At 40.0% G+C, this 27,165-nt stretch overlaps 1 protein-coding gene and 1 pseudogene across 9 annotated transcripts in view; one reads left to right on the forward strand and one right to left on the reverse strand.

Annotated features, from left to right (window-relative positions):
- The window catches only part of DHX57 (DExH-box helicase 57), a 63,510-nt gene extending 37,020 nt beyond the window's left edge, over positions 1 to 26,490 (forward strand). For 6 of the 8 annotated variants that reach the window (XM_077843545.1, XM_077843546.1, XM_077843547.1 and 3 more), the window contains 11 exons: positions 1,572 to 1,668; positions 2,488 to 2,661; positions 3,283 to 3,483; positions 4,709 to 4,985; positions 7,596 to 7,691; positions 7,774 to 7,857; positions 10,641 to 10,775; positions 11,666 to 11,740; positions 13,829 to 13,963; positions 17,075 to 17,275; positions 18,616 to 26,490. In XM_077843545.1, coding sequence (XP_077699671.1) covers positions 1,572 to 1,668; positions 2,488 to 2,661; positions 3,283 to 3,483; positions 4,709 to 4,985; positions 7,596 to 7,691; positions 7,774 to 7,857; positions 10,641 to 10,775; positions 11,666 to 11,740; positions 13,829 to 13,963; positions 17,075 to 17,275; positions 18,616 to 18,759 — 1,619 coding nt within the window. In that variant the 3' untranslated portion in view covers positions 18,760 to 26,490. Of the gene's footprint in view, positions 1 to 1,571; positions 1,669 to 2,487; positions 2,662 to 3,282; positions 3,484 to 4,708; positions 4,986 to 7,595; positions 7,692 to 7,773; positions 7,858 to 10,640; positions 10,776 to 11,665; positions 11,741 to 13,828; positions 13,964 to 17,074; positions 17,366 to 18,615 lie in introns of those variants that run through there. The other 2 variants (XR_013349403.1, XM_077843549.1) reach the window with 2 other exon arrangements.
- LOC144280955 (tetratricopeptide repeat protein 39B pseudogene) overlaps positions 5,279 to 27,165 on the reverse strand; it is a 55,868-nt pseudogene continuing 33,981 nt past the window's right edge. The window contains exons 3-5 of the transcript XR_013349407.1: positions 17,099 to 17,333; positions 6,390 to 6,500; positions 5,279 to 5,581 (exon numbers count right to left, since the gene is read on the reverse strand). The product of XR_013349407.1 is annotated as a tetratricopeptide repeat protein 39B pseudogene, transcript variant X4 (transcript). The remainder of the gene's footprint in view (positions 5,582 to 6,389; positions 6,501 to 17,098; positions 17,334 to 27,165) is intronic.

Raw genomic sequence — 27,165 nt, forward strand, 5'->3', positions numbered from 1 at the left:
CATGAAAGGATTGAAGTGCCTTATTTGTTACCATCATGAGCCACATGAAAGGATTAAAGTGCCTTATTTGTTATCTTTTGGCAAATAGTTGGTGTTGGCTAATGCGTTATCACTGGGCTGAATGTCTTGTTCATCCCAAAGGAAAAGATGATTGTTGAAAAACATCAGGCATAGCAGACAAAAAGAACTGTTAGAAAGTTACCTGAATTCACAGCAGAGTAACTGTAGTGAGGGGACTCTGGGGACTCTGATATGTTTGTGGATGTTAATGATAACCCTGATACAGGGACGCCTGGCTGGTTCAGTTGACAGAGCATGTGACTTTTGACATTGGGGTTGTGAGTTCAAGCTCCATATTGGATGTAGAGCTTACTTTATTAAAAAAAGTTATCTCAAATACAGGTCACCAAGCTGTGAGGGCAGAACAGATCAGGAGGCACAGAGAAATATAGACCAAAAAAATTTCCCCATCCATATAGATTATTTTACCACTCTTTTTAAGTTCATTTATTTATGGAGTGTCTCGGTGGCACAGTCAGTTAAGCAACTGACTTGGTTTTGGCTCAGGTAGTGATGCAAGGGTTGTGACATACAGTTCCACATCAGGCTCTGTGCTCAGCACGGAGTCTGCTTGAAATTCTCTCTCCCTCTCCCTCTGTCCCTCCTGTTCATTCTCTCTTTCTCTGTCTCAAATAAATTCATAATGTCTTTTTAAAAAAATCCCCACTAAGTAAATAAGGAAACTAAATTATTACAAAAATGGAACTCTGAAGGGTGCAAAAGGTATCTTTGAGGATTGGTTTCAACACTTTATAGTATAAAAGCATTAGTTTCCCTATTTACTTAGTGGGGAGAATAATGGTAATAAAGAATAGGTCCTGAGTTCCTTGTGGGCAGATCTTTGGTTTATTTGCCGTTGTAGGGATCCCTGGGTGGCGCAGCGGTTTGGCGCCTGCCTTTGGCCCAGGGCGCGATCCTGGAGAGCCGGGATCGAATCCCACGTCGGGCTCCCAGTGCATGGAGCCTGCTTCTCCCTCTGCCTGTGTCTCTGCCTCTTTCTCTCTCTCTGTGTGACTATCATAAAAAAATAAAATAAAATAAAATATTTATATGCCGTTGTATCTAGCACAGGGCTGACATAGGCACCCAATAAATATTTGTGGGATTAAAGGAGGGGCATCAATCTCCTCTCTGAATAAAGCACAAAAGAAGGTGACTCTTGTTGAGTGCCCCCTCTTGGCACTGAAATATTCCACAATTATTCAGTGCACTGAAGAAATATGTTTAAAGAGTTTTGCTAATGATTGTTGTATAACTTAAGGTATTATATTTTTCTACACTTAAGTTTTTCCTCTTGTAGAAAGATAATTATGCCCCATTCATTTTGGAGCTAAGTCAGAAAATGTATGAAAAATACTGTTATCCATTAAATCCTTGGGGACTTTACAACAGAAACTGACAGTGAAAAAAATCTCAGTTTATTACATTTTTAAAATTTAAAATAGCTCTGTAGTCCATATTAGTTTTTCTTTTTTTTGCATCTATCACATTGATTCTTTTTATGTACCCAGGTGCTATACTCGTATTTTTACCGGGACTAGCAGAAATCAAAATGCTATATGAACAGCTACAATCTAATTCTCTTTTCAACAACAGACGCAGTCATCGGTAAGTTAATTGCTTTCCCTATCCTTAATTGTCTGTTGCAGTTATATGCAAAGATGAATAACCAGAACAGTCTCTGACAGCCATCACCCTCTTTAGACCCTGGTGTCACTCCTCAAGAATACGTTTGGTTATGCCAGCTGGAAGCAGACAAACCTATTTGTTCCAGGGAATCAGTCATTCCCATTCCATTAAATAAAAATATTTCTCTTTACTTAGCGTAGTGACTCAGCAAAATTGCATATAATTTCAGTTGCCATGTACAGGGGATGGGAGAAGCCAGTGTAAGTAACAACAAAGAAATGCTGCCATTTGAGAAAGTTATTTGTAACAGTTTCTTTTCCAGTAGCAAGACATGTGTTTTCATATCAAACTTTCAATCTAAGTTTTCATATTAAATACTGAAGAAATGAACACTCCCTAGAAATACAAGAATTAAGTTTCTTAGCATACATGACTGTCTCTGCCTCTTGTTCTCTGGATTTAAAGATAGAGGAAAAATAATTCTCTACTGGTTATGTGCTCTAGGCTTGTTCATTTATAGAATATCAACTATCTAGTCCTCTTGATTATTTACTACTAAGTTACACTCCAGTTTTTCCCCAGTCAGTGCAAGATTTTTAATTCATAGAACTGAGTAAATGTTTTGTAAGGCTCAGAAGGAACCTTCCCATTTGGAAGAGCTGGACCCTGAGGGCAGGTTATAGAGAAGCTGCTGATGCTTCGAGTCCTGTTGTTAATTTTAGTAGAAATTCACCCATCATTAATCCAATTTCAGCCTTTTGTGCTAGAACACTAAATGTGCTTTTTATTTCCTTTCAGATGTGTGGTTCACCCACTTCATTCATCTTTATCCAGTGAAGAGCAGCAGGCTGTGTTTGTAAAACCCCCTGTGGGTGTTACTAAGATTATAATTTCCACCAACATTGCTGAGACATCCATAACCATCGACGATGTTGTCTATGTCATTGATTCTGGGAAAATGAAAGAAAAGAGGTATTCTCTTTTGGCGATGTAAGAGAAGGGCTAAAGATGGCTTACTTAGAGTGATGTGTTAATTATTAATGCTTCTGAGCTGCATGGATTGCCATTTGAAAAAATGTTTTATGAAAACTATGTGAGTATATATGAGTGATTCTATACCAGGACCATAGTCTTAAAGTCAAATAGAGATGCAAAGTTTAAGGTTTTTATCTTGAAAGTAATTATTTTTCCTTTCTTTCATATGCTTTACATGTGCTTGAATGAAAAAGAGGTGATATAGGTGGTGATGGATGTGTTAATTGGTTTGATTATGGTAACCATTTCATGGTGTACACATATATCAAAACATCACATTGTATAGCTTAAATATATACGATTTTTACTTGTCAAAATAAATACAAAAAAAAATAAAAATAAAGGTTGCATAAAGGAACTGTATGTAGTCCACCAACATTTGACACCACATAAATCAGCACAGTGTGCTCCTACCAGGGACTGAACTATCCCAGAACACAGAGGACACTGGGTTCTTCTGTGGAAGCAGGGTAGTTCTTCTATTCTCTCCATGCAAAGTAGGGTCTTAGCCATGTTTTTAAAAAATAACTCCTTTTTACATTTTCTTTTTCTCTGTAGATATGATGCCAGCAAAGGGATGGAGAGCCTAGAGGATACTTTTGTCTCTCAAGCCAATGCTCTACAAAGAAAAGGTCGAGCAGGCCGTGTTGCCTCTGGGGTCTGCTTCCACTTATTCACCAGTCATCACTTCAATCACCAGCTTTTAAAGCAGCAGCTACCAGAAATACAAAGAGTGCCATTAGAACAGCTGTGTCTGAGGTACATCTTGATCTTTGTGTTCTGGCTTCTGGAAGGTCTTCATGTTTCTCACCCTAAGTTCTGTGTTTTCTTTTTCTTAGTAGAAGACATTTTGCTAAGAGTGAACATGGATGAACTCATTCATTTGCAAAGAAAGAGCTCTTCAGTGTTGCCTTTACCATTCGTTTTCATGGTCTGCACAGGAAGATCTCTTACATTGCAAAAAATGGCCCTAAAATAGAACTTAAGAGTACATTTGTAACTCAGGAAAGTAATCTGACTTCTCAAGAAATTTCTGCTAGGAGCAACACCAATATTAAATCATCAAAGGTAGAAAATCTACAGCCTCATTATCAGAGCCAGCTAAACAGAAACAACTTGAAAAACACCATTATTTATCTGACAAACAAGAACAAATATCATAAAATAGGGTTTAATGAACGAATGATGGAACTCAGTGTTATTGAAGCCAGGGAACCTTTGGTTCAGCCTTTCTGAAAATGCAGGTGGTGTGATGTTAGAACTCACACTATCCATGCCCTATGACCCATTCACTACTTGGAGGGAGTATGCTCATAAAATAATAGCCCAAAGCAAAAAAAGTTCCTTGTACAAAGATGTTATAGCTCTCTTTTTATCCAGTGGGTATGTTTTGAAAGCCTTCCATTTGCCAGGGTTGAGCTAAGCACTAGAGATACATAGGATACAAGACCTAGGCCCTGCTTTTAAGTGTCCACAGTCAGGTCTTGAGAAGTTGGGCAAGCAGATGCCTTGATCTAAGGTAGTAACAGTGCAAATGAGAGGAACTAGGGGATTTAAGAAAGCTTTGGAAGTTGAATGATCCATGAGGGAAGATGAGAGAGGGGAAAATGTAATTACATAGCACATATGGTTTAAAAACACCTCAGGGACACCTGAGTGGCTCAGTCAGTCAGTTGGGCGTCCAACTCTTGATTTCAGCTCAGAGTCAAGATCTTGGGGTGAGGAGATCAAACCCTCCATCGGGCTCTGCACTCAGCTCAGAGTCTGCTTAGGATTCACTCTCTCCTTCTCTCTCTGCCCGCCTCCCCCCACCAAAAAAAAGAAAAAGAAAAAAAGATGTATTTAAACTAGGATTGTCTGGCTTATGAAAGCATATATGTCTGGGAAATTATCAACTATTTTCTTTCAAGAAAGAAGCTTACTCCTCTGTGTCATCTCTCCAGAAATAAAATGGCCAAATTATTATTTTGTTTTCTTTTTGTAGAATTAAAATTTTAGAGATGTTTAGCACTCACAATCTCCAGTCTGTGTTTTCCCGGCTCATTGAGCCGCCGCACACTGACTCTCTCCGCGCCTCAAAAATACGATTACGAGACTTAGGAGCATTAACTCCAGATGAAAAGCTGACCCCCCTAGGGTATCACTTGGCCTCTCTGCCCGTGGATGTGAGAATCGGCAAACTGATGCTGTTTGGGTCTATCTTCCGCTGTCTGGATCCTGCCCTCACCATTGCTGCCAGTTTGGCTTTTAAGTCTCCTTTTGTAAGTAAACAACATTCATCTAAACTGGAGTCCATAGGTCTCTAAGGGGACCATGGGGGCTTCAGGGTTATGTGAGACCTCCGCCCCCACATTTTCTTGTGAGGATGATATATGGGAATTCTTAGGTCACAATGTCTATAACTTTTGTCTGATCCTCAAATTCATACCTCAAATAAAGATTAAGAACTAAAGATCCATCTTATCAAAATAACCTAAATGTGCTTTTTATTGTATCTGCTACATCCTTGCTCATTAAAGAAAAATCAGAAAATGAAGGCAAGCAAAAAGTGGACCACTGTTTTTAAACAGTTTTATTGAAATATAATTTGCCCACTTAAATTGTACATTCAGTAATTTTTAGTTTATGTGGTCCTCGCCATTGTCAAGTCTAAAACATTTTTATTACCTCATAAAGAAACCCCTTAGCAGGGGTGCCTGGGTGACTCAGTTGGTTAAGCATCTGCCTTCGACTCAGATCCTGATCCCAGGATCTTGGGATCAAGCCCCACATCGGGCTCCCTGCTCAGCGGGGAATCTGCTTCTTCCTCTCCCTCTGCTGCTCTCCCTGCTTGTGCGCGCGCTTTCTCTCTCTCTCTCTGTCAAATAAATAAAATCTTTTTAAAAAAAGAAACCCCTTAGCAGTCACACCCCTTCCGCCCTCTAATCCCTCATCCACCACAGCCCTAGATAACCACCAATTTGCTCTGTCTTCATAGATTTACCTCTTCCATACATTACATATTAATGAAATAATATATGGTCTTTGGTGACGGCTTCTTCACTTAGCATAATGCTTTTAAGGTGCATCTGTGTTATAGCATAATCGGTACTTCATTCCTTTGCCAAATAATATTCCTTTGTATGGACGTTCCTACCAATTTTGTTTATCCATTCAGCACTGGATGGACATTGGGATTGTTCCCATCTTTGCCTACGAACGTTCATGTACAAATTTTTATGTAGATGTAGGTTTTCATTTATCTTAAGTATATACCTAGGAATAAAATTATTGGATCAAATGTTAACTCTCTATTTAACTTTCTGAGGAATTTCCAGGTTTTTTTTCAGAGTAGCCTCACATTACATTCTACCAGGATTTTATTAGGATTGCAATTTCTCCCTATCTTCACCAACACTTGTTATTATCTGATTTTTTTATTATAATCATCTTAGGGGTTGTGAATTTGTAGTTTCGATTTGTGTTTCCCTAATGGCTAATGATAATAAACATCTTTTCATTTGCTTATTTGCCATTTGTGTATCTTCTTTCAAGAAATTCAGATCCTTTGCCCATTTTTAAAATTGGGTTATTCATCCTTTTATTATTGATTTGTAAGAGTTGTTTATTCTGGTCCCTTATGAGAAATAAGATCTGCAAATATTTTTTCCTATTCTGTGGGTTACCTTTTTCACTTTCTTGATATTTCCTTTGAAACACAAAAGTTTTTAATTTTGATGAAGTCCAGTTTATCCCCTTTTTTGTTCTTCGACCTTCCATTGTCGTAGTTTAGAATCCTAAAAAATAAATAAATAAATAAAATAAAAAGAATCCATTACCAAAATGGCTGAAGGGGAGTGGAAGATACAGGCTTCCAGTTATAGAATGAATAAGTCATGGGAATAAAAGGCAAGCATAAGGAGTATAGTTAACCATATTGTAATAGTGTTGTCCATTGACAGATGATAGCTACACTTGTGGAGAGCATTGGCATAATGTATAAATTATTGACTTGTCAAATCACTGTGTTGTATACCTGAAACTAATGTAACGTGTGTCAACTACACTAAAAAAGAAAAAAAAAAAAAAAATCCCGGGGTGCCTGGGAGGCTCTCTGGGTTGTCTGCCTTCAGCTCAGGTCATGATCCCTGGGTTCTGGAATTCAGACCCTCATGGGAATCCCTGCTCAGCTGGGAGTCTACTTCTCCCTCTCCTGCCTGCCACTGCCCCTGCTAACATGTGTGTACATGCGCACATGCTCCTTCCCTCTCTCTCTAAGTAAGTATATAAAATCCTCAATAAAAAAAAAGAAAAAAAATCCATTGCCAGATCCAGTTATGAAGATTTATCCCTATGTGGTTTTCTAAGTTTTATAGCTTTATTTTTATTTGGTGGGGCAGAGGGAGAGGGAGAATCTTAAGCAGACTTTCAGGCTCAGCACAGAGCCCAAGATGGGGATTGATCTCACAACCCAGAGATCATGACATGAGCTGAAATCAAAAGTCAGACACTTAACCGACTGAGCCACCCAGGTGCCCCAGAAGAGTTTTATAGTTTTAGCTCTTACATTATGGTCTTTGGTGTATTTGAGTTAATTTTTGCAAATTGGCATGAGTAAGAGTCCACTTCATTCTTCTGCATATAACGATTCATTTGTCCCAGTACCATTTGTTGAAAAGACTATTCTTTCACCATTGAATGGTCTTGGCATTATTATCAAAAATCACGGGGCACCTGGCTGGCTCAGTTGGTGGAGCATGCAACTCTTGATCTCGGGGTTGTTAAGTTCGAGCCCCACACTGGGTATAGAGATTACTTAAAATCTTGAAGAAAAAAGAAAGAAACCTCAGGTTAAATGAATGTGCCCTTCAAACCTGGTTTTCCTCATTTAGGTGTCTCCCTGGGATAAAAAAGAGGAAGCTAACCAGAAAAAGCTAGAATTTGCATTTGCAAACAGTGACTATCTGGCCCTTCTACGAGCATATAAGGTAAGTATATAATAACTGAGATGTATTACTAGAATTGGCACTAACGACAGAGTAAGTTCACTTTTATTTTCTTCAAAATTAGGGGTGGCAGCTAAGTATGAAAGAAGGAATGCGTGCAAGTTACAATTACTGCAGACAAAACTTCTTGTCTGGAAGAGTTCTTCAGGTGAGTTGTGCCCATGGCAGTTTGTTTTCATTCATTTTCTGTTGTAGCCACACAGAAGAGGGTGTTGCAACTTTGTCTCGCTTGTCCTGCCTTGACATTAAAAATGTCATTTCTGGAATATGGTTGGCTTTACCAGCTCTGTAAAACAGACTCCTGTTTTATATCCTCCGAGGCCTTCTGTGCTGAACCTTTCAACTGATCCATTTTTCCTCTTTTCAGTGAATCTGTGTTTGTGTGAAGGATCAGAGAATACAGACACTGTGAAAATTACAGCTTACTGGAAGTCCGTTTTTTAGTAATTATACCAGACATTCTTAACCTGGATCCATAAACCCCGAATTTGTATGCAAAATCATATGTTTAAACATATGTGCTTTATTTTGGAGACAGGGACCATGGCTCTCATCATATTCTCAGAGCAGTCTATCACCATCCCCAAACTCCTTACCTTCTCCACAAAACCAGAGAACGAGTACTGAACCAGATTTTGTTAATTTTTCTTATGTCCACTTCTGTGTGAGTGAGAGGGCTCTGTGCTCTCTTATGACAGTGTTTTAGGCACCTTTCCAAAGTGGTATGGAAGCCAGAATAGTGGTGGTACACATCTTTTTAAAGCATTGTTTTGCTCAAAGATTTTGAGCCTGGGGAAGGGAAAGGACTTTATTTTCCTATTAAAAGATGTCCCAGGGCAGCCCGGGTGGCTCAGCGGTTTAGCACTGCCTTCGGCCCAGGTTGTGATCCTGGAGACCCAGGATCGAGTCCCATGTCAGGTTCCCTGCATGGAGCCTGCTTCTCCCTCTGCCTGTGTCTCTGCCTCTCTTGCACGTACGCGGTCTGTGTCTCTCATGAGTAAATAAATAAAATCTTAAAAAAAAAAAAAAAAAAAAAAGATGTCTCGGGGCACCTGGGTGGCTCAGTCAGTTAAGATCTGCCTTTGGCTTGGGTCATGATCTCAGGTTCCTGGGATTGAGCCCCATGTGGGTCTCTCTGCTCAGCAGAGAGTCTGTGTGTCCTTCTCCTCTTCACTCGTATTCTCTCTCGCTATCTCTGTCATTTCTCTCAAATAAATAAATGCTTGAAATTTGTTTTAAAAATAAAAGATGTCTTGGAGTAGAACACAAAATTAATGTCCTTAGTGCTTCCCACTACCGGACATTTATCTATCTATCCATCCATCCATCCATCCATCCATGTATCCCAGAAGCCCCTTCAGAGCATAGACCTTACTGTTGTGTTCAACACTGCATCAAGGAACAGTGCTTAGCACACAGTTGATACTCAGTAAAGACTCATTGAAGAAATGCACAAGTGAATGAATTTGGTTATTTAAAATGAAATAAAAGACTTCAAAAGCATCTCACTATTTGCCTTCATTCTCTTATGCCTTGGGGTGTACTACAATGAAGCATCATTTGTTCTAAGTATATCAAAAGCAATAATTTTCAATCTTGGCTGCATATTAGATTCACCTGAGGAGGCTTAACAGTATAATAAGGAAAAATGCCTAGGTTCCATCCCAGGCCAGTTACATCTAGATCTCTGTGGGTGGATTCATTGTTATCATTGGGTGCACCAAGGGATTCTAGTATGCAGCCAAGGTTGAGAACCACTGGTCTGGAGGGTATGTTATCTGTAAGGGGCAGTAGTAGATATGCCCTCAGGACATTAATATTTAAGTGTAAAATGATATTTCTTTCAAATTACATTTCTTATGAAATGTATTCGTTTTCTTCATGTGTATGTACATTTTGCTGTGATCTAGAAGGTCCATCCAAGTTCCCTCTTCTCACTAAAGATATTAAGATTTATTAAAATATCAATGAGAACTTTGTCATGATAGAGAAATCCTAGCTATATTTTGCCATGTCATCCACGTGTACCTGAGACATTCCGAGAAAATAGTTGAGCTGTCATCGAGACAGAGTAGTGTTGCTTGGCTCTCGGTTCCCCTGACTGTCCTTACCTCCTTCCATGTTGTCTGATACACAGCCTATATTTGACCAGTGGCAGAAGAAAAATAGGTCTGTTCTTTTCTTTCTCACACTTGTGCTCGGCTACACAAAGGGGTGTCTGCATCTAAACCACTCAGTAATATCCTTATTCCTAGGAAAAGATGTGAGCCCAAGGATCATTAGGTCATAGAAAGTAAGTTCAGAGCTGGGGATTCCACATCCATTGAGAGAACACTACCAACCCAGGCTCCAGGAAGGGGCCCAGAGGATCTGCTCAGAAATGCAAGTGAGGTGATGTTGCAGTGCCTTGAGCTGGGGACCCAAAATAAACTGTTCTGCTGTCCTAAGAACTGCCAGGAAAGTCAGACCTACCCCAAATCCAATGTGTTTTTGAAAATGTGATTTTGGGGGCAGCCCGGGTGGCTCAGCAGTTTAGCGCCACCTTCGGCCCAGGGTGTGATCCTGGAGACCCAGGATCGAGTCCCATGTCGGGCTCTCCCTCTGCCTGTGTCTCTGCCTCTCTCTCTCTCTCTCTGTGTCTCTCATGAATAAATAAATAAAATCTTTAAAAAAAAAAAAAAAGAAAAAATGTGATTTTTGAGTTAAATGATCCTTGGGTTTTCTGAAATTGGTGAATTTCTGGGTAGCTCTTTCACTCTGTCTGCCAATTCATCTAAGTAAAAATTGCCCTTCTGGAAATGACCAGACAAGATAATCTTCATACCTGTGTGATGACCTGTGTGAGCCTCACTACTATCCACTGAAGTAAACACTGCACGCATCTTCAATTTGCTGATGCCCGGGCTTAAAGATTTTTTCTGTTTCTTTCAGGAGATGGCCAGCCTCAAACGACAATTCACTGAACTGTTATCAGATATAGGCTTTGTAAAGGAAGGACTCAGAGCAAGGGAAATCGAGAAGAGGGCCCAAGGAGGAGATGGTATCTTGGACGCCACAGGAGAAGAGGTAAAGAATGCGTAGTTAGTTCTTTTATTTCTCTTCAATTGGTGCATGAACCATATATGAACTCCCTTAATTCTTCACCTAAGCCCTCTGAACAGTGGGCTTAGTGGCATTCTTGATTTTCTTTCCACAAAGTGTCAGGTATACCACACTCCTAAAAACAGAAGGGTTTTTCTGTTAATTGCTACATTTTTTTTTTTTTAATTTCATACCAGTTTGTTCATTCGTTCGTTCTTTCTTTGAAAGAGAGAGAAAGAGAGTAAGCATAAGCAGGAGAGGCAGAGGGAGAGGGATAGAGGAACTCAAGCAAACTCCTTGCTGAGCACAGAGCCTGATGCAGGGCTTGATCTCACAACCCTGAAATGATGACCTGAGCTGAAACCAAGCTACTTAACCAACTGCACCCTCCCGGCATCCCCGCACTGGTTCTTGATAAGCCTATAAGAGGTGAAATAGATGTTTCAAGAATGTCTTCTTAAATCACACCAGCTTTTTTCCAACCAAGGATAGTTCTTCTATATGACCGTGGGAAGAACGCTTCTTCAAGATGAACCTGATGTCACTCTGTTCTCAGTGCATTTAGTACTTTCTGCAGATGATGAACATCTCATGAACCAGAATCTCTGTCTACTGATCCTTAGAAACACTGGCTTTGTAATTGCTTTGCAGAGACCCAGAGTTACTGGGGCTTCTTGGAGTGGGTCCTGTGTGCATATGGTCCAGTGGACTTATTTTTTACTTAGAAGGAAAGAATTTCTCTAGCAAAAACATAGAAATTAGGTATTTTAGTTTTGTTTTAAGAAAGAAATCATATGTAATCTAATGATAAATTCTAGGGTACAGACAGAAGTAGCCACATTACTTATAAGATCAATGCTTGCTTTCTCTCATAGGCAAACTCAAATGCTGAGAATCCCAAGCTGATATCAGCAATGCTGTGTGCTGCTCTTTATCCAAATGTGGTGCAGGTAACAAAACATTTTTTCCTGGGTCCTACCACTTCTTGTTTGATTTGTAGCCAGGGGACATAAGTTAAGACATACAAATTAATTGTCTTAAAGAGATGCATGCAAATAAACACAGAGCCTTTTAAACTTTGTACACATTTCCAATCCTTCAATTCCCCAAATCTGTTCGATACATCATTCAAGAATACATTTATTGTATAAAATGAAGTGCCTTTTTAATCCTTCTGACAGATTACGACATTCCAGAAATTTAAATGTACATAAATGTGACCCTGTCAGTAGTTTGTGCATAACTAGCCTTCTATGTTAGATAGAAGCTTGATTCTACCACAGTTTCCCTTATGGCCTCTGCTCTGGACTACAGTTAGATAAGAACAAAATCAAACAAGCTAGGGCTCTGCCATGGGACCACCTGTGGCCAACCTTCTGGAAAATCCTATCTGTACATTGCTGTTGTACCTGAGTTTTAATTTCCCAGCCCTTGTCAAACTTAGAAAGACTGAATTTGTCAGAGTACAAACTTGTTTCTCGTTTATCATTTTGTTAAATGCTCAGTTGACATCTGATGAATTTCTGGCACATTTTCTGTTCGGTACTTGAATACTTTTCAAACCGTTTGAAATTTATTTTAAAAAATCATTTGGAGCAAAAGCATGGAGACAAAGTAACCCCAAAGGATTGGGGAGAATAAATAAAAAAATTTTAAGGCAATGAAAATACTCTGCATGATACCATTGTAATGGATACATGTCATTATACATTTGCCCAAACCCATAGAATATACACCACCAAGAGTGAACCTAAAGGTAAACTATGGGCTTTTGGGTGATTATGATGTACCACAAGTTTTTAAAAATTGTAATACTACTGCTATCAGAAGCCCCCCACAATGAACCTTCTTACTGTTAGTGGGAGTGTAAATTGATATACCCTTTCTAAATTTCATTGCTGAGGACTTATTAAGAACTAATTGCATGTATGCATAAAGCTACAGCTAGAAGAATGTTCATTCTAGCTCTGTTTGTAATTGCAAACAATCAAAAGTACCAATAATAGGGAATTTATTAAATGATTATAGATCCTTACAACTAGATACCATATAGCCATTTAGAATTATGTTTTAAGAAAATATTTAACATGGAAAAATGTTCTCAAAATATTAAGTTTAAAAAGATTATAGAAAAAAAAAATAAAATAAAATAAAAAGATTATAGAAAATGATCCTATGTTAATTTCAATACCTGTGTACTTTTATTTATGTTTATAGTTTTCTTTGTTTCTGTATAAAAACAAATCTAACACCAAAAATGAAAATATTTAGCAGATACAATTAAGTTATCTCTTAATCATGTGATTATAAGATATCTTTATTTTCTTATTTTTTCCTAATATATTATTTTCTATAGTAAACATGTATTATTTTTGCAAAACATACATATATATAATTCATATATATGTGTATGTGCATATAAATTTTTTTAAAGATTTTTAGTTTATTTATTCATGAGAGAGAGAGAGAGAGAGAGAGAGAGAGGCAGAGACATAGGAAGAGGGAGAAGCATGGAGCCCCATGTGGGACTCGATCCCGGGACTCTAGGATCTTGCCCTGGGCCGAAGGCAGGTGCTCAACCGCTGAGCCACCCAGGTACGTCCCTAAAATTTTTCTTTTTAAATGAGATAATGTGTTTATTCATTTTTTTCCCCCTCATTTGGAAAGAAAGGCATTTGGAAAAGTAGGATTACTTCCAAAAGTAGCAGATTCGTCCTCCACTGCTGCCAGCTAGATGCAGCTGAGAATCGGTTTCAGACCTCGAGTTAGCAACATCCATCTACCCCCATATGGCTGGTGTGCCGTAGAGTCTCCCAGGGCTACTGTACCTACATCCACACTTCTTGGTGGTCAGAAAAAAGAAATAAAAGGGGGAAAGTATGCTTATACTACCTTCAAAAGGAAGCAGGGAAGAAACAGCCAAAGCATTCAGACAAGACTGGTTTCGTGCCAAGGGATGCTTCTGGTCATAGAAATAAATAAATACATGCATACATACATAAATTTATTATTATATTTTTTTCCAAAAACCTGTTTAGGTGAAAAGCCCAGAAGGGAAATTTCAGAAGACCAGTACTGGAGCAGTCAGAATGCAACCAAAATCAGATGAGTTGAAGTTTGTCACCAAGAATGATGGATATGTGCACATTCACCCTTCCTCAGTGAACTACCAGGTAGGAATGGTGGGAGACACCTCTATTTACATACGGCAGGTCTTGTGGGGAGCAGCATAGTCCCTTCAAGTGAGCCATACCTCCTTCTATCCTTCGCCATCCCCAGCAGCACCACTGTCTTGGGGGGAGGTTGAATAAGTATGAACAGACTAGAAATTGGGCAGTTTGGGGAAAGACTATTTCCATTTCAAGAAAATTCTACTGGATACCAAAAAAAATGTTCAAACCTGCTTTCAGATGTTTCTTTGCAGTGGGGATTTAAGAAGTCAGGATGTAAAAAAAAAAAGAAGGATGTAATGAGATCACTAAATCTGTGCCTTAAAAGGGAATGACCTGTGCTTACTGATGGCACTTCCTCGGTGCTTTCTCCCGAGGCCAGGCCTGCTGCTGAGGCTTTTCCCAGCGCTCCATTGAACTCACCACCAGCTATGCATCACCTCCTTGGTGTCCTACCCAGTGAACACCCCCTGGTCCTCATCAGACTTGACTCTTGTGTAGTATCTGACACCACTAACCTCCTGTCCTCTTGAAACTCTCTTTCATGTGGTTTTGCTCCTGAAATGCCACTTTCTTCCCTTTCTCTGATCATCCCCTGACACCTCTTTTAGGAGTTTCTCTTCCTTTGCTCTGAAATAGCGGTTCTGTCCTGAGTTCTCATTTCTCACTATAGTGCACTTATTCTTCCTGAACCATCAGAGCATAGCTCTGTGATTCTCACTGCCGCCTGTGTGCTGTCACTGAGCCCCTGCTCCTCTCTCTCTGGGCCTGGGCTCTTTCTGAGCTCTCCTGCCAGAAATCATCAGCCAGATAATGAAGATTCAAATTCCTTATTTTCCACTTCATTCTTTTCTTCTTGTATTCCGTCTTGGTGAACAGCACCACCCAAACTAGAACCCTGCGTTCATAGAGACCCTGCCACTTTTCTCTTTACCCCAGTCCTTGTGGACACCAGGTCCCAGCAGTTCCACCTTCTGACACTCTCAGATGTGCTTGTTCCTCTTCTTCCCACTGTCCCTTCCTCAGTTCAAACCCCAACATCTGTCTCTTCTCTAAAGTGCTATAATGATCTGACTTCTGGTCCTTTCTCTCCAGCCTTTTACAGTACTGCTGCCAGAATTAACTTTACAAAACATACATTGGGTCACGTCATCCCCTTGCTTGAAACTCTTCATATATGGAGTCTCCTGCAAACTCTCCCATGACTTTTCAGGCCAGGCCCCTCTTTTACCATGTCTCCCACTGCTCCTCCCTTGATCATTCTGTGTGCCATGACATGTAACATGCTTTCTTGGAACCTGGAATACATTCTCATTCCCAGCAGGCTCCTCTAATTTGAGCTTCCATTTGAACAACTCTCCCTCAAAGTTGCTTTGTTTCTTGGTCCACCATCAGGTGTGCATTTTATCCACAGTTGTGCTTACCATGTTATTTCATGGTTTGTGGTACATCATCTTCATGGAAGGATGAAATTTCTAAAGACAGGAATTGTATGGTTTTCATTTTTATGTTCTTGACATGTAGCAGGGCGCCTCCCTAAAAGCAGACACTCAATAAAACTTTGAGGGGAGATGGAGAAAGAGAGGACAGGGGGATGGAGGAAGAGAATTTGAAGTGTGAGGGCTGGCCAACCCCTGGAACTACCGAGTAACGTGTCAGCCAAGCACGAAAAGGGTCTCCTCAGCCCAGAAGACTTTGAGGACCAGATGGCCATCTGGTCTTTCAGCTACATACGTACTTAGGAGCCAGCGGTCACAGTTAGTTCTACCTCCTCTTCTGAGTTTACCATGACATTCATGCAATGATTCCAAATTATTCAGTATCTCCTAGCAGTTTCTCTGTGCCAGGCACTACTCTGATCCATGGAGGACAGTGGATGAACTAGACAGACAAGGTCTCTGCCCTCAGGGAGCTTAAGTTCTGCTGAGCAAGACAGGAAAGAAATAAGTAAACACATCATCTCAGGTTAGTGACAAATGCAATCAAGGAAAATAAAACAGAATAAGAGATTGAGAGTGATAAGAGATAGGCCATTTTGCCAAATGTGGTCGGGGAAGAACTCGCTGAGGAGAAAACAACTGAGCAGATCCTAAATAAAGTACAGGGCGAGCCATGAAGATCTCTAGGGAGAGAGCATTCCAGCAGAGGAAATAAGTGCAAAGACCATGAGACAGAAGCATATTGGTGTGCTTCCGGAGATGCAGACCAGTGGTTGGGAGAGGTGGAATGGGATGATGAGGTGCCAGAGGAGCAGATGTGTCGGGACAAGTGGGCAGGGTCAGGTTGTGTGGGACTGTGTGGGCCATAGATCTGAGATTTTATTCTTAGGAAGTCACTGGAAGGTTTTGAGCCTAATTGGATTTATGTTTTTAAAAGATCATTGCAGGGGTATCTGGGTGGCTCAGTGGGTTAAGTGTCTGCCTTCGGCTCAGGTCATGATCTCTGGGTCCTAGGATAGAGCCCCACTTTGGGCTCCCTGTACAGTGGGGAGCCTGCTTCTTCCTCTGCCTACTGTTCCCCCTGCTTATGTTCTCTCTGTCTTTGTCAAATAAATAAATAAAATAGTTTTAAAAATAAATAAATAAAAGGTAACCGTGGCTGCTAGGTGGGAAAGAGACTGAAGGTGTAAAACAGAAGCCAAGCAGGTGCTTAGGAGGCTGTGGCAGTGGTCTGTGGGAGGCAGTGATGCTCTGAGCTAAGGTGGTAGCTGTCACATTGCAGGGAATATGTCCGTTCATTATATATTTTGAAAATAGAACTGACAGGACCTAGTGATCATTTCGACAGCATGAGGGGAAAGAACAGTTGAGAAAAGTTTCTCAGTTTGGGACGTGAGCAGCTAGGTGAACAGGAATATCACTTACTGAGCAGGAGGGGAATACTGTAAGTTGGGGAAAATCAAGAATTCCTTTTGAACGTGAGTTTGAGATGATTATTAAATATCCAAAGTGAGACGTCCTGAGGTCGATGCATGTAGAAGTCTGTCCTCAAGGGAAAGGTACAGGCTGGAGATAATTTGGGGAATTGTCAATGGACAGGTGGTACTTAAATCCATGGAGTGGGTGGAGTTCCCCTCAGGCTGTCAGTGCCCTCATCTGAGGTTTCCTGTTCCAGGTCAGACACTTTGACAGCCCCTACCTGGTGTACCATGAAAAGATCAAAACCAGTCGGGTGTTCATCCGAGACTGCAGTATGGTGTCCGTGTACCCGCTGGTCTTGTTTGGAGGAGGCCAAGTGAGTGTGCAGCTTCAGAGAGGGGAGTTTGTTGTGTCCTTGGATGATGGTTGGATCCGTTTTGCAGCTGCTTCCCATCAGGTAAAGGCTATCAGTTCCGTCTCTGAAGGAGCCCCCCTAGGGCTGTATTTCAATTTTTCTAGTAGCCACGCATAAAAAATACAAATAAGTGAAATTAATCTTAATTTTATTTAACCTAATACACCTAAAAAGTTTTATATTCAACATGTAATCAATATAAGAATTTATTAGATATTTTATACTGTTTTTTTATATTAAATCTTTAAAATCTGGGATGTATTTTACATACATACACCAGCACATCTGTTTGAACTGGCCATTAGATTAGCCACATGTGACAGATGGCTGTTGTATTGCACAGTACAGGTCAAGAAAGCCAGAAAGGGTTGGTTTAATTCAGCAGCCCAGGGACAACAAAAGTCTGGCTGACCTCATGGTAGCAGGATGGCTGCCATAGCTCCAGGCCTCACATCTGTGCAGCAGCACACTGTCCAGCAGGGAGACAAGAAACTTCTTCTCTTAAACCAACTTCTATGACCAAAGGAATGTCATAAACTCTAAGGCCGTGATGATCTGAGCCATTCACTCTGGCAGAGCTCATGGCATAAGCCTGTTTGAATTAGGCCAGGTGCAAACTGCATGGTTACCAAATAATGGGGGAGCAGCAAACCATTTTGGGAAGACATCTCCAGTGCCCGCTGTACATCAGCATAAGAAAATGCCATAAAAAAGGTGGAGTTGTTTCTTCCCATGAAAGCATCAAATGTATCCCAAAGCTACAGATTTTTTGGCTTTAATATCTAGCATTTTTAATTCTCCATTTTCCTGCCTCTCTTGGAGCAAATTGTAAAAGTTGACCAAGCTTTTTTTTTTTTTTTAAAGATTTATTTATTTATTTATTCATGAGAAACACAGAGAGAGAGAGAGAGAGAGAATGACAGAGACACAGGCAGAGGGAGAAGCAGGCTCCATGCAAGGAGCCCGATGTGGGACTCGATCCCGGGTCTCCAGGATCACACCCTGGGCTGCAGGCGGCGCTAAACCGCTGCGCCACTGGGGCTGCCCTTGACCAAGCTTTAATATGCAGAACGCTACATAGAAGCCATTCTTCCAGATTTAATCTTCTCTTTAAATGAGATGTGATAGAGGAGACTTTTTATAATGACCCCATTTATTATATTGCAGAGCTGACATTGAGTGAACATTCTTAGAGCTGCATCAAGAAATTTTAGAAGTACTTCTAGAATAAAAATGTGTTAGTTTCTCCCCTCCTCCCACCATGGAGTTAAAATTACTACCAGAAATCTAAAATAATGACAGTCATCCGTGAGATGTTTCCCTTAGGAACCTTTCCTCCCTCACTGACCCAATCACGGCTTACGTTGCAACTTTCATTTTAGGTGGCTGAATTAGTAAAGGAACTGCGTTGCGAACTTGACCAGCTCCTCCAGGATAAGATTAAAAACCCAAGCATAGATCTGTGTACATGTCCGCGAGGATCTCGGATCATCAGCACAATTGTGAAACTTGTCACCACACAATAAAGACCAGTCTTAGGAGAGTGCTTGCTACTCCCCTGCTTCTTGCTTACTTGGGAAATAACAGCAGCACCTCTACCTCCAACCAAGCTCTGTGCTGGGGCTGCCCTGGAGGGGCCCAGGCACTGCCCACTAAGCTGAGACACCACGTTCCCTTAGAGGAGTTTCCCAGACAGTGTTGTTAACAGCTCAGGGGCACTCCCAGCACAATTTGGAGTGTCAATGTGAGGCAGTCTCAAAACCAGCTTGCTGTCTTTTTCTCTGTGACTATTCTGGGATAAATGAAATTCCTCTCCTAATACAAAAGTGAATGTTTAATACAATTCTGTTTTAATGTACGTATTTGTTTTCTCTTGCTTTTTCCTGGGGTAAGATAGGAGCATGGGGAGAAATACTGAATGTTTTATCTATCATAAAGGCTCATCTGAAAGAAGTTAGAACAGAGGACAAAAAAAAATCATGTGAACAAGAAAAATTGAGATTTCATTTTAAGGCTATGGGCTACAAAGTAAACTTAAACCTAATTTCTGAGGGATTTTTATTTTTACTCATTAAAAGTCAGCCTAAAAAAAACAACCTTGAAGAGCTCTTGTTATTAAATGCAAGCTGGTTTTAATACTTACCATTCTTGTTCAGAAAAGCAGAACAATCCAGGTGTCTTTGTTCTGTTTTCAGTTTTCCAATTAGGAATCTTTGCTCTCTCTTAGGAACATGCTCAGATCTAACGGCCACATTTCACGATACCCAAAGGGGAATTTTGATGGTATTCTCAGCCAACTTGGCATAGTCGAAGTAGAAAAGGTTGCCACACTAGTGTCAGATTTACAGCCATAAAAATATCTTCCATGAGACTGCTTATTTTCAGCTGCCACTTAGGTGAATGGGGAGCTAGCATTTTGGAAAACTATTAATACATTTACATTTTCTCTGGACATTTATCAGTGTGGCTGGAAGAATCCCGAAGAGCTGAATAGAAAAAATATTCTTGTGTTTGGCGCCCAGGTAGAGTCACTACAGATTTCATATTATGGATAGAATCCAAATTAGTCAGCAAACCCAATTCAGTGAAGGCTGTTCCCTTTTCAACATATTACTTCAAATGGTTAAGTTTTCAGAAAACCTCTCAGACTGTCCCAAATGGCTAGTGTCAAGTGTGTTGAAGCTTTGGCATGCTTGAAATGTTTAGACTCTAAGTAGTATTTTTAAAAGGCATTAACTCATGTCCTCACTTTAAGTAAAAAAACACGGATATGCATAGCACCCGCAGTATTCAAGTTCTAACTTGCTATTGAAACAAGGCTCATGTTACAGAACCGCTCAGGAGAAATGAAGGAGAAAACCGCACTAACCCTCTAAAACATTTCTTAAACCAGTTTTGACTCTTGGTGCTATAGTGGAGCTCGTGCTGGCTGCCCTAGCTGGAGCCATCTGCCCAAGTGGACCTGCAGCTTCAACACAAGTTTGCAGCAGAGCGTACAGCGGGGCGATAAACAACAGAACTTTCCATTAAAAGTGCTTCGAAATCGTTCCCCTCGAGGAAGTTATTCTTGGGCTGGTTACTTGCAGCCACATACAAATGCACAAGTCATTTCACAGATGTGCCAGAAAGATTGGAAAAGATTGGGAAGCCTTGATTGAAGACACTGAATAAGAAAATCCTCCCCCACCCCCAAAACTGAACTTCGTAAGCCCCCTCATTAAAATTATGAAATAAGTGAAACGGGATTACTTCTTCGCAATTGAAGATCAGAATGCAGTATAGCATTTCAAGGTGAAACCGGATGTCTAAACCCCAGAAAGATGGTAAGCACTTCATGTTAATTGTATGAAGAATTCTGTAAATGTTTCTTACCTATTTGTTTTACCTTTACTGGAATCTAGCTAGGAAACAATATTGGTAAAGTACTTGCTACAAAATTAGTCCCCTCGTGTTGTAGTCTGTGTAAGTGGGGAGTTCTCAGGAGATGAAAACAAGGTAAACATTCTTGCAAAGGTGGTCATAGGTTGGCAAAGCATTAGGTTGGTCTTCTTCCTACTTGAGTTCCATATCTGAATATTACAATTCAAACTCTCTGACAGGTAGTGAACTTTGGTCTTTATCCTCCCATTCTGTTATGTGAGCAGTTTAAATAATATGCCAAAGCACACAGCCTGTGGATCTGTAGGCATATATGGTAAATGTTCTTTTTCCTTTCTGGGCAATGGTTTGAATATATCCCTAAGAGGTTATCATAAAATAAGACCTTGTGAAAGTACTTTGTAAAATTAAAATGTAGCAAATGTAAGCAAATTGGGACCAAGGGTGTGGTTTTCAGATGCAGCCCAGGCTGGCTTTTTGAAAACTGCACTCTGTCTTGTTCTCTCAATTGCTGGGCTGAGCTGAGGAGCTCAGGCGTCACATTCTTGACATTGTCCTTTGTGTGTCACCTAATTGCCACATAAATAAAGATCCCTGGGGGCAGCAGAATTATGTTCATGGTGCCATTGTACGTAAGCCTGTGTATATGCTGGTTCTTTCCTCCTAAGTCCTGCTAGAATTAGGCATAATTCCCAGGGTTTATTTTCTCCCAAAGTGGTGGGGGGGGGGGGGGGGGGAGGTAGAACTTGCTTAAAATATTTAGCCAGTTAATAAATACAGAGTGAGCTATTGTTTTCAGAAGTTAGATCTTAATCCTGAAACTGTGTCAGTATTTGAGTATTCACAGGACAGTGCCTCAGGTGGAAACACTGTATAAACAGCTCAGTCTATTGCCATAGCAGTCGTTTCAGACTGTTCCAGACTGTTCCAGAGTGACAGGCTTCTTCGTGTCTTTTTAGTCTCATGCATGTAAAGCTATGTAATGACTGTGTAAACCATTAACCACAGTGAGTCATTAACAGAAGAGACCTTTTTCTTGCCATTTATAAGTTATTATCCCTAAAGTGATTTATCAAAGAGATTGGTCTTAAATAGGATTTATAGCCAATCATTAATCTTCAAAGTGCTTTAAAATCTTAGATGTCTTAATAATTTGTTCTGTCAAAGAGCAGAGACAAGGAGTTCTGTTGGAGAATCACTCGCTTGATACTCTTTAGGAAAGATACAGGACAGCAGCCTAAACATGAACTTGTCCCCACAGTTCAGCCTCTGCCCCATCTTTGCCCCTGGGGCCATCCCCGAGTCTACTCCTGAGTCGGTTCCAACCCAGCTGATTGAGTATATAAGTTAGGACACAGTGCCCCAGTGAGATAGCTACAGGAGAATGGCTTAGATTCATTCACTGGATTTCCTACCTATATTTCAACTTTTTAGGAAAAAAACAAATTGCAACAAAGACAGTATAAGGGATTTGTTTGAAAAGGCAATTTCCCCAGTGGCGCCTGGGTGGCTCAGGTCATGATCTTGGGATGAGGAGATGGAGCCCCGTGTCGGGCTCCATGCTCATTGTGAAGTTCACTTGAGATTGTCTCTCTCTCTCTCCCTCTGCCCCTCCTCCCAATCATGGGTTCTCTCTCTCTCTCAACAAATAATCTTTAAAAAAGTAGGGGGCAACTTCCCATAAATACCAACAATGAAAATCAGTGTTTAGGATGATGATCCTGACATTATAAATAACGATATTCCTAAATATGGTGTAATTATATATTTAATAAATATTTTCAACAGAAGCATTTCAAACAGGTTTTTAAAATTATTATTCCTTATGCAGATTCCTGCATAATCCTTATAACACAGTTACTACTACCTCCAACCTGGGTTTTACTGAAAATGGCCTAAAGGAGTTTATTTTCCTTCCATATTGAATGAACTTATTTTATGAAAGGGAGATTATCCATGGCCAATTTTCTTCTACAATGATTCAAGACAGGATAACATAGCCAAAAAGACTCATTTACTTCCTGAGAGTCCCCTTGTGGTAAGTTTTGCCTCATTCCATCCTTAACTTTCAAATGTATTAAAACAAAAGTTGTGTTAACCTTTCAAGTAAGACTGTATTTGTCCAGAGGTTGATAACTACAATACAGGATCTTATCATGTACAAAGACTATAAAGAAGTTTTCTCATAAGAGAAAATGTATATTTTACTTGTTTTAAACCAGTGGTTCTCAACTGGAAGCAATTTTGCCCACCAGGGGACATTTGGCAGTATCTTGGAGATGTCACCGCTGAATGGGGGATTGGGGTATACTCCCGGCATCTAGTGGTTAGAAGCCAGAGATGCTGCTAAATATCCTATAAGGCACAGGATCCGCCACCCCCCTCAACAAAAAATTATTCAGTTCAAATCATCAGTAGTGCCAAGGTGGAGAAAATCTAAACAAAATGAGATAGGTAACTACTTAAAAAGTCTATTAATTAGATATAAATTATGCCCATAGTTGTCTCTGAAAATTATGCCCAAATCAACTCTAATAAACATGTACTGTGTGCATAAAAGCTTATGAATCCATCATGTTGTTACCAAAATACAGTGCTTAATAATTTGAGGAAATTATATGTACAAATGGGAAAAACCATGCACACCCAGATGGGTAGGGATATATATATATATATATTTTTTTAAGAGTTTATTTATTTGAGAGAGCAGCGAGAGAGAGCACAAGTGGGGGAAAGGGAGAAGCAAGCTCCCTGCTGAGCAGGAAGCCTGATGTGAGGCTCCATCCCAGGACCCTGGGATCATGACCTGAGCCAGAGGGAGATGCTCAACCAACTGAGTCACCCAGGTGCCCTGGGATATGTTTATTTTAAAAACATGTTCTACCATTAAATTTAGTTTTTATAAATATCACTTATTTTGAAAATGTGAAAAGTTAAAACATGGTTTTTGAAAATACAATTTGTATATGACATACTGCTAATGTTTTTCACTGCAAAACTCAAATTCTCCCGTGTAGGCCCACATTAAGATGTCTGAAATATGCACACCCTTACTTTATCTTTCTGTTATTTGAACAGAGTCCAACTTAGTAGACTTTGGCCGATATGGTATAACACAAATAGGGTTTTAAGAAGGGGGATGGGAGTATATAGCTCTCTAGGTAGATAACTGTAAAATGTTGAAATCTAACATGAAGTCTCATTGGGAACTGTAATTTCTAGGCTCAGTAACCCTTCTACAGTTTGAGCTGGAAAAAAAAAATCAGTTTGTTTTAGGACTTATTAGCAAGATTACCAGACTGAAAATCAAAGATATGTTATGCTCTTTAGAAGACAGATGTCCTTACAAATCAGGGGCCATGCTATATCATGGGCACCAAGGAACTATCCCATATGAGGAGGAAACTAATCCATTGACTATAGACGCAAAACAAAACAATCTGTAATCATAGACGTTGCTGTTAATGCTACCCTTCTGTCTCTGAAATTCACCTGTGCACTTTCCCATTTAAACTCCAGCTGTCCCCATTATTTCTGGCCCATAAATCTTTATACCACCCTTTTCCATAGTAAGCATGGCTAAGACAGATTAATTGAAGCATGCAATCTGATTAGTTAAGAGGGAGGCTGATGGTCCAGTTTATAACTAATGTGTACTACATGGCTAGTTTGAGACTCATGCTGGGGTTGCAGACATTCATCCGACATTTATGCTCGTAATTTCAATATAACCAACATTTTAAGCAGGTGCTATGTGCCAGCCACCCTAGGAAGTCAGGATATAAACAGGAACAAAGGAGAAATAGGACAATAGAGAAATAAAGTTTCCTTGAATAAATTCAATCAGGAGCATAATTTACCCCCTGCAAGATCCTTTGAAGGTTCTAAAGAAACTAGATGGCTTATTTGTTGACATTAAAGGAAGGATACTAATGGCTTTAAGTCTTTTATTCTGCTTTTGAAAGATCTCATCTCATTCAGCAAGTACGTGTGCTTTTTTTTTTTTTTTAAGATTTTATTTATTGAGAGAGAGTGTGCAAGTGAGAGAGAGAGAGAAAGCATGAGCAGTGGGGAGGGGCAGAGGGATGGGGAGAGAGACAAACAGACTCCCTGCTGAGCAGAGAGCCTGCTGTGGGGCTTGATCCCAGGACCAACCCCAGGATCATGACCTAAAGCAATGCTTAACCGACTAAGCCACACAGGCACCCCTAGGTGTGCTTCTTTAAACACTGTAAGGGGAAGTAGGTGGAAGGAGAAAGGGGAGAAAAAAAAAAAAAAAACATTGTGAGGAAACCTCTGTATATCACCAAAGAAGTAGCTGTAGGGAATAAATGTATGGCTTACTCCCTCTTGAAAATGTATTTGAGGGTGCCTGGGTGAATAATTTGGTTAAGCACCTGACTCTTGGTTTTGGCTCAGGTCATGATCTCATGGGTTGTTTAGATAGAGCCCCACCTCAGGCTCTGTGCTCAGGGAGGAATCTGCTTGAGATTCTCTCCCTCTGCCCCTCCAGCCAATCATATGCGCTCTCCCTCTAAAATAAACAAATGTTTAAAATTAGAAAAAAGAAAAAAAAAAAAAAAAAAAGAAAGTCTATGTGAGGGCAGCCCGGGTGGCTCAGCGGTTTAGTGCCACCTTCAGCCCAGGGCCTGATCCTGGAGACCCCAGATCGAGTCCCACGTCGGGCTCCCTGCATGGAGCCTTCTTCTCCCTCTGCCTGTGTCTCTGCCTCTCTCTCTCTCTCTCTCTCTGTCTCTCATGAATAAATAAATAAAATATTTTTTAAAAAGTCTATGTGACCTTAAGTTAGGCAAAGAATTCTTAGCTACAAACACAAAAAGCATGATAGATAACAAAAAAAATTATAAATCATACTTAGCCAATTTCTTAAACTTCTGCAGTTCAAAAACATCGAGAAAATATAAGACAAGCCATAGACTGGGAGGAAATATTTGTAAATTATATTTTGATAAAGCACTTGTATCTAGAATTGTATATCTAGAAATATATGTTAAGACCTCTTACAACTCAAGTAGAAAACTCAGTTTTTAAAATGGGCAAAATACTTGAGTAAACATTTCACCAAGGATATACAAATGGGTTAATAAGCACATGAAAAGATGCTCAACCTCATTAGTCTTTAGAGAAATTCAAATGAAAACCACAGGGAGATACTACTTCATAACCTCTAGAATCACACATAATAACAGGTACTGATAAGGGTGCAGAGAAACTGGAGCCCTCATTACATTACTGATGGCACATAAAATGGTGTGGCTATATTAGAACATAGCTTGAGTTTCTTAAAAAGTTAAACATAATTTATCATATAATCCAGTGACTCCACTCCTAGGTTATTTCACAAGAGAAATGAAAATATATGTCCACACAAAGGTTTTTCACAAATATTCACAGCAGCATTATTCACAATAGCTCCAAACTGGGAACAATCCAAATATCCATGGTGACTGAATAAACAAAAAGGAGTATATTCACAATAGGATATTATCCAGTAATAAAAAGGAACCTGTGATACATGCTACAACATGCATGAATTTCAAAAACATAATGCTAAGTGAGAGAAGCTAGACACCAAGACCACATATGGTATGATTCCATTTATATGAAATGTACAGAAATGTAAAAGATACAGATACAAAAAATTAGTGGTTGCCTGGGACTGAGAGTGGGAATGGGAATTAATTGCAAATGAGAAACAGACTCTTGTGAGGATGGAAATGTTTAAAAACATAAATAAAGGATTGTGGTGATGACTGCACAACTCTAAATGTAGTAAAGATCACTGATATCTATACTTCAAGTGGATGAATTTTATGGTATGTTAATAATACCTCTCAATAAAGTTCTTTTTAAAAATATATTGGGTGCCTGTGGTGCCTGGGTGGCTCAGTCGGTTAAGCCTCTGACTCTTGGTTTCAGCTCAAATCATGGTCTGAAGGTGGTGAGATTGAGCCCGACATAGGGCTCTGTGCTGGATGTAGAGCCTGCCTAAGATTCTCTCCTCTGCCCCCCATTACTGATGGCACATAAAATGTGCTCTAAAAATTTAAAAAAAAAAAAAATTTTGGTGCCTGGCTGGCTCAATCAAGCACACAACTCTTGACCTCAAGGTTGTTGAATTCAAGCCCCATGTTGGGTGTAGAGAGTACTTAAACACAAAATCTTTAAAAATAAATAAATAACCCAGCAATTGCACTGTTGGGGATTTACCCCAAAGATTCAGATGCAATGAAACGCCGGGACACCTGCACCCCGATGTTTCTAGCAGCAATGTCCACAATAGCCAAACTGTGGAAGGAGCCTCGGTGTCCATCGAAAGATGAATGCCATCGAAAGATGAATGGATAAAGAAGCTGTGGTCTATGTATACAATGGAATATTACTCAGCCATTAGAAACGACAAATACCCACCATTTGCTTCAACGTGGATGGAACTGGAGGGTATTATGCTGAGCGAAGTAAGTCAATCGGAGAAGGACAGTGTATGTTCTCATTCATTTGGGGAATATAAATAATAGTGAAAGGGAATATAA

This window comes from Canis aureus, chromosome 12 (genome assembly GCF_053574225.1).
Source record: "Canis aureus isolate CA01 chromosome 12, VMU_Caureus_v.1.0, whole genome shotgun sequence".
Classification (NCBI taxonomy): domain Eukaryota; kingdom Metazoa; phylum Chordata; class Mammalia; order Carnivora; family Canidae; genus Canis; species Canis aureus.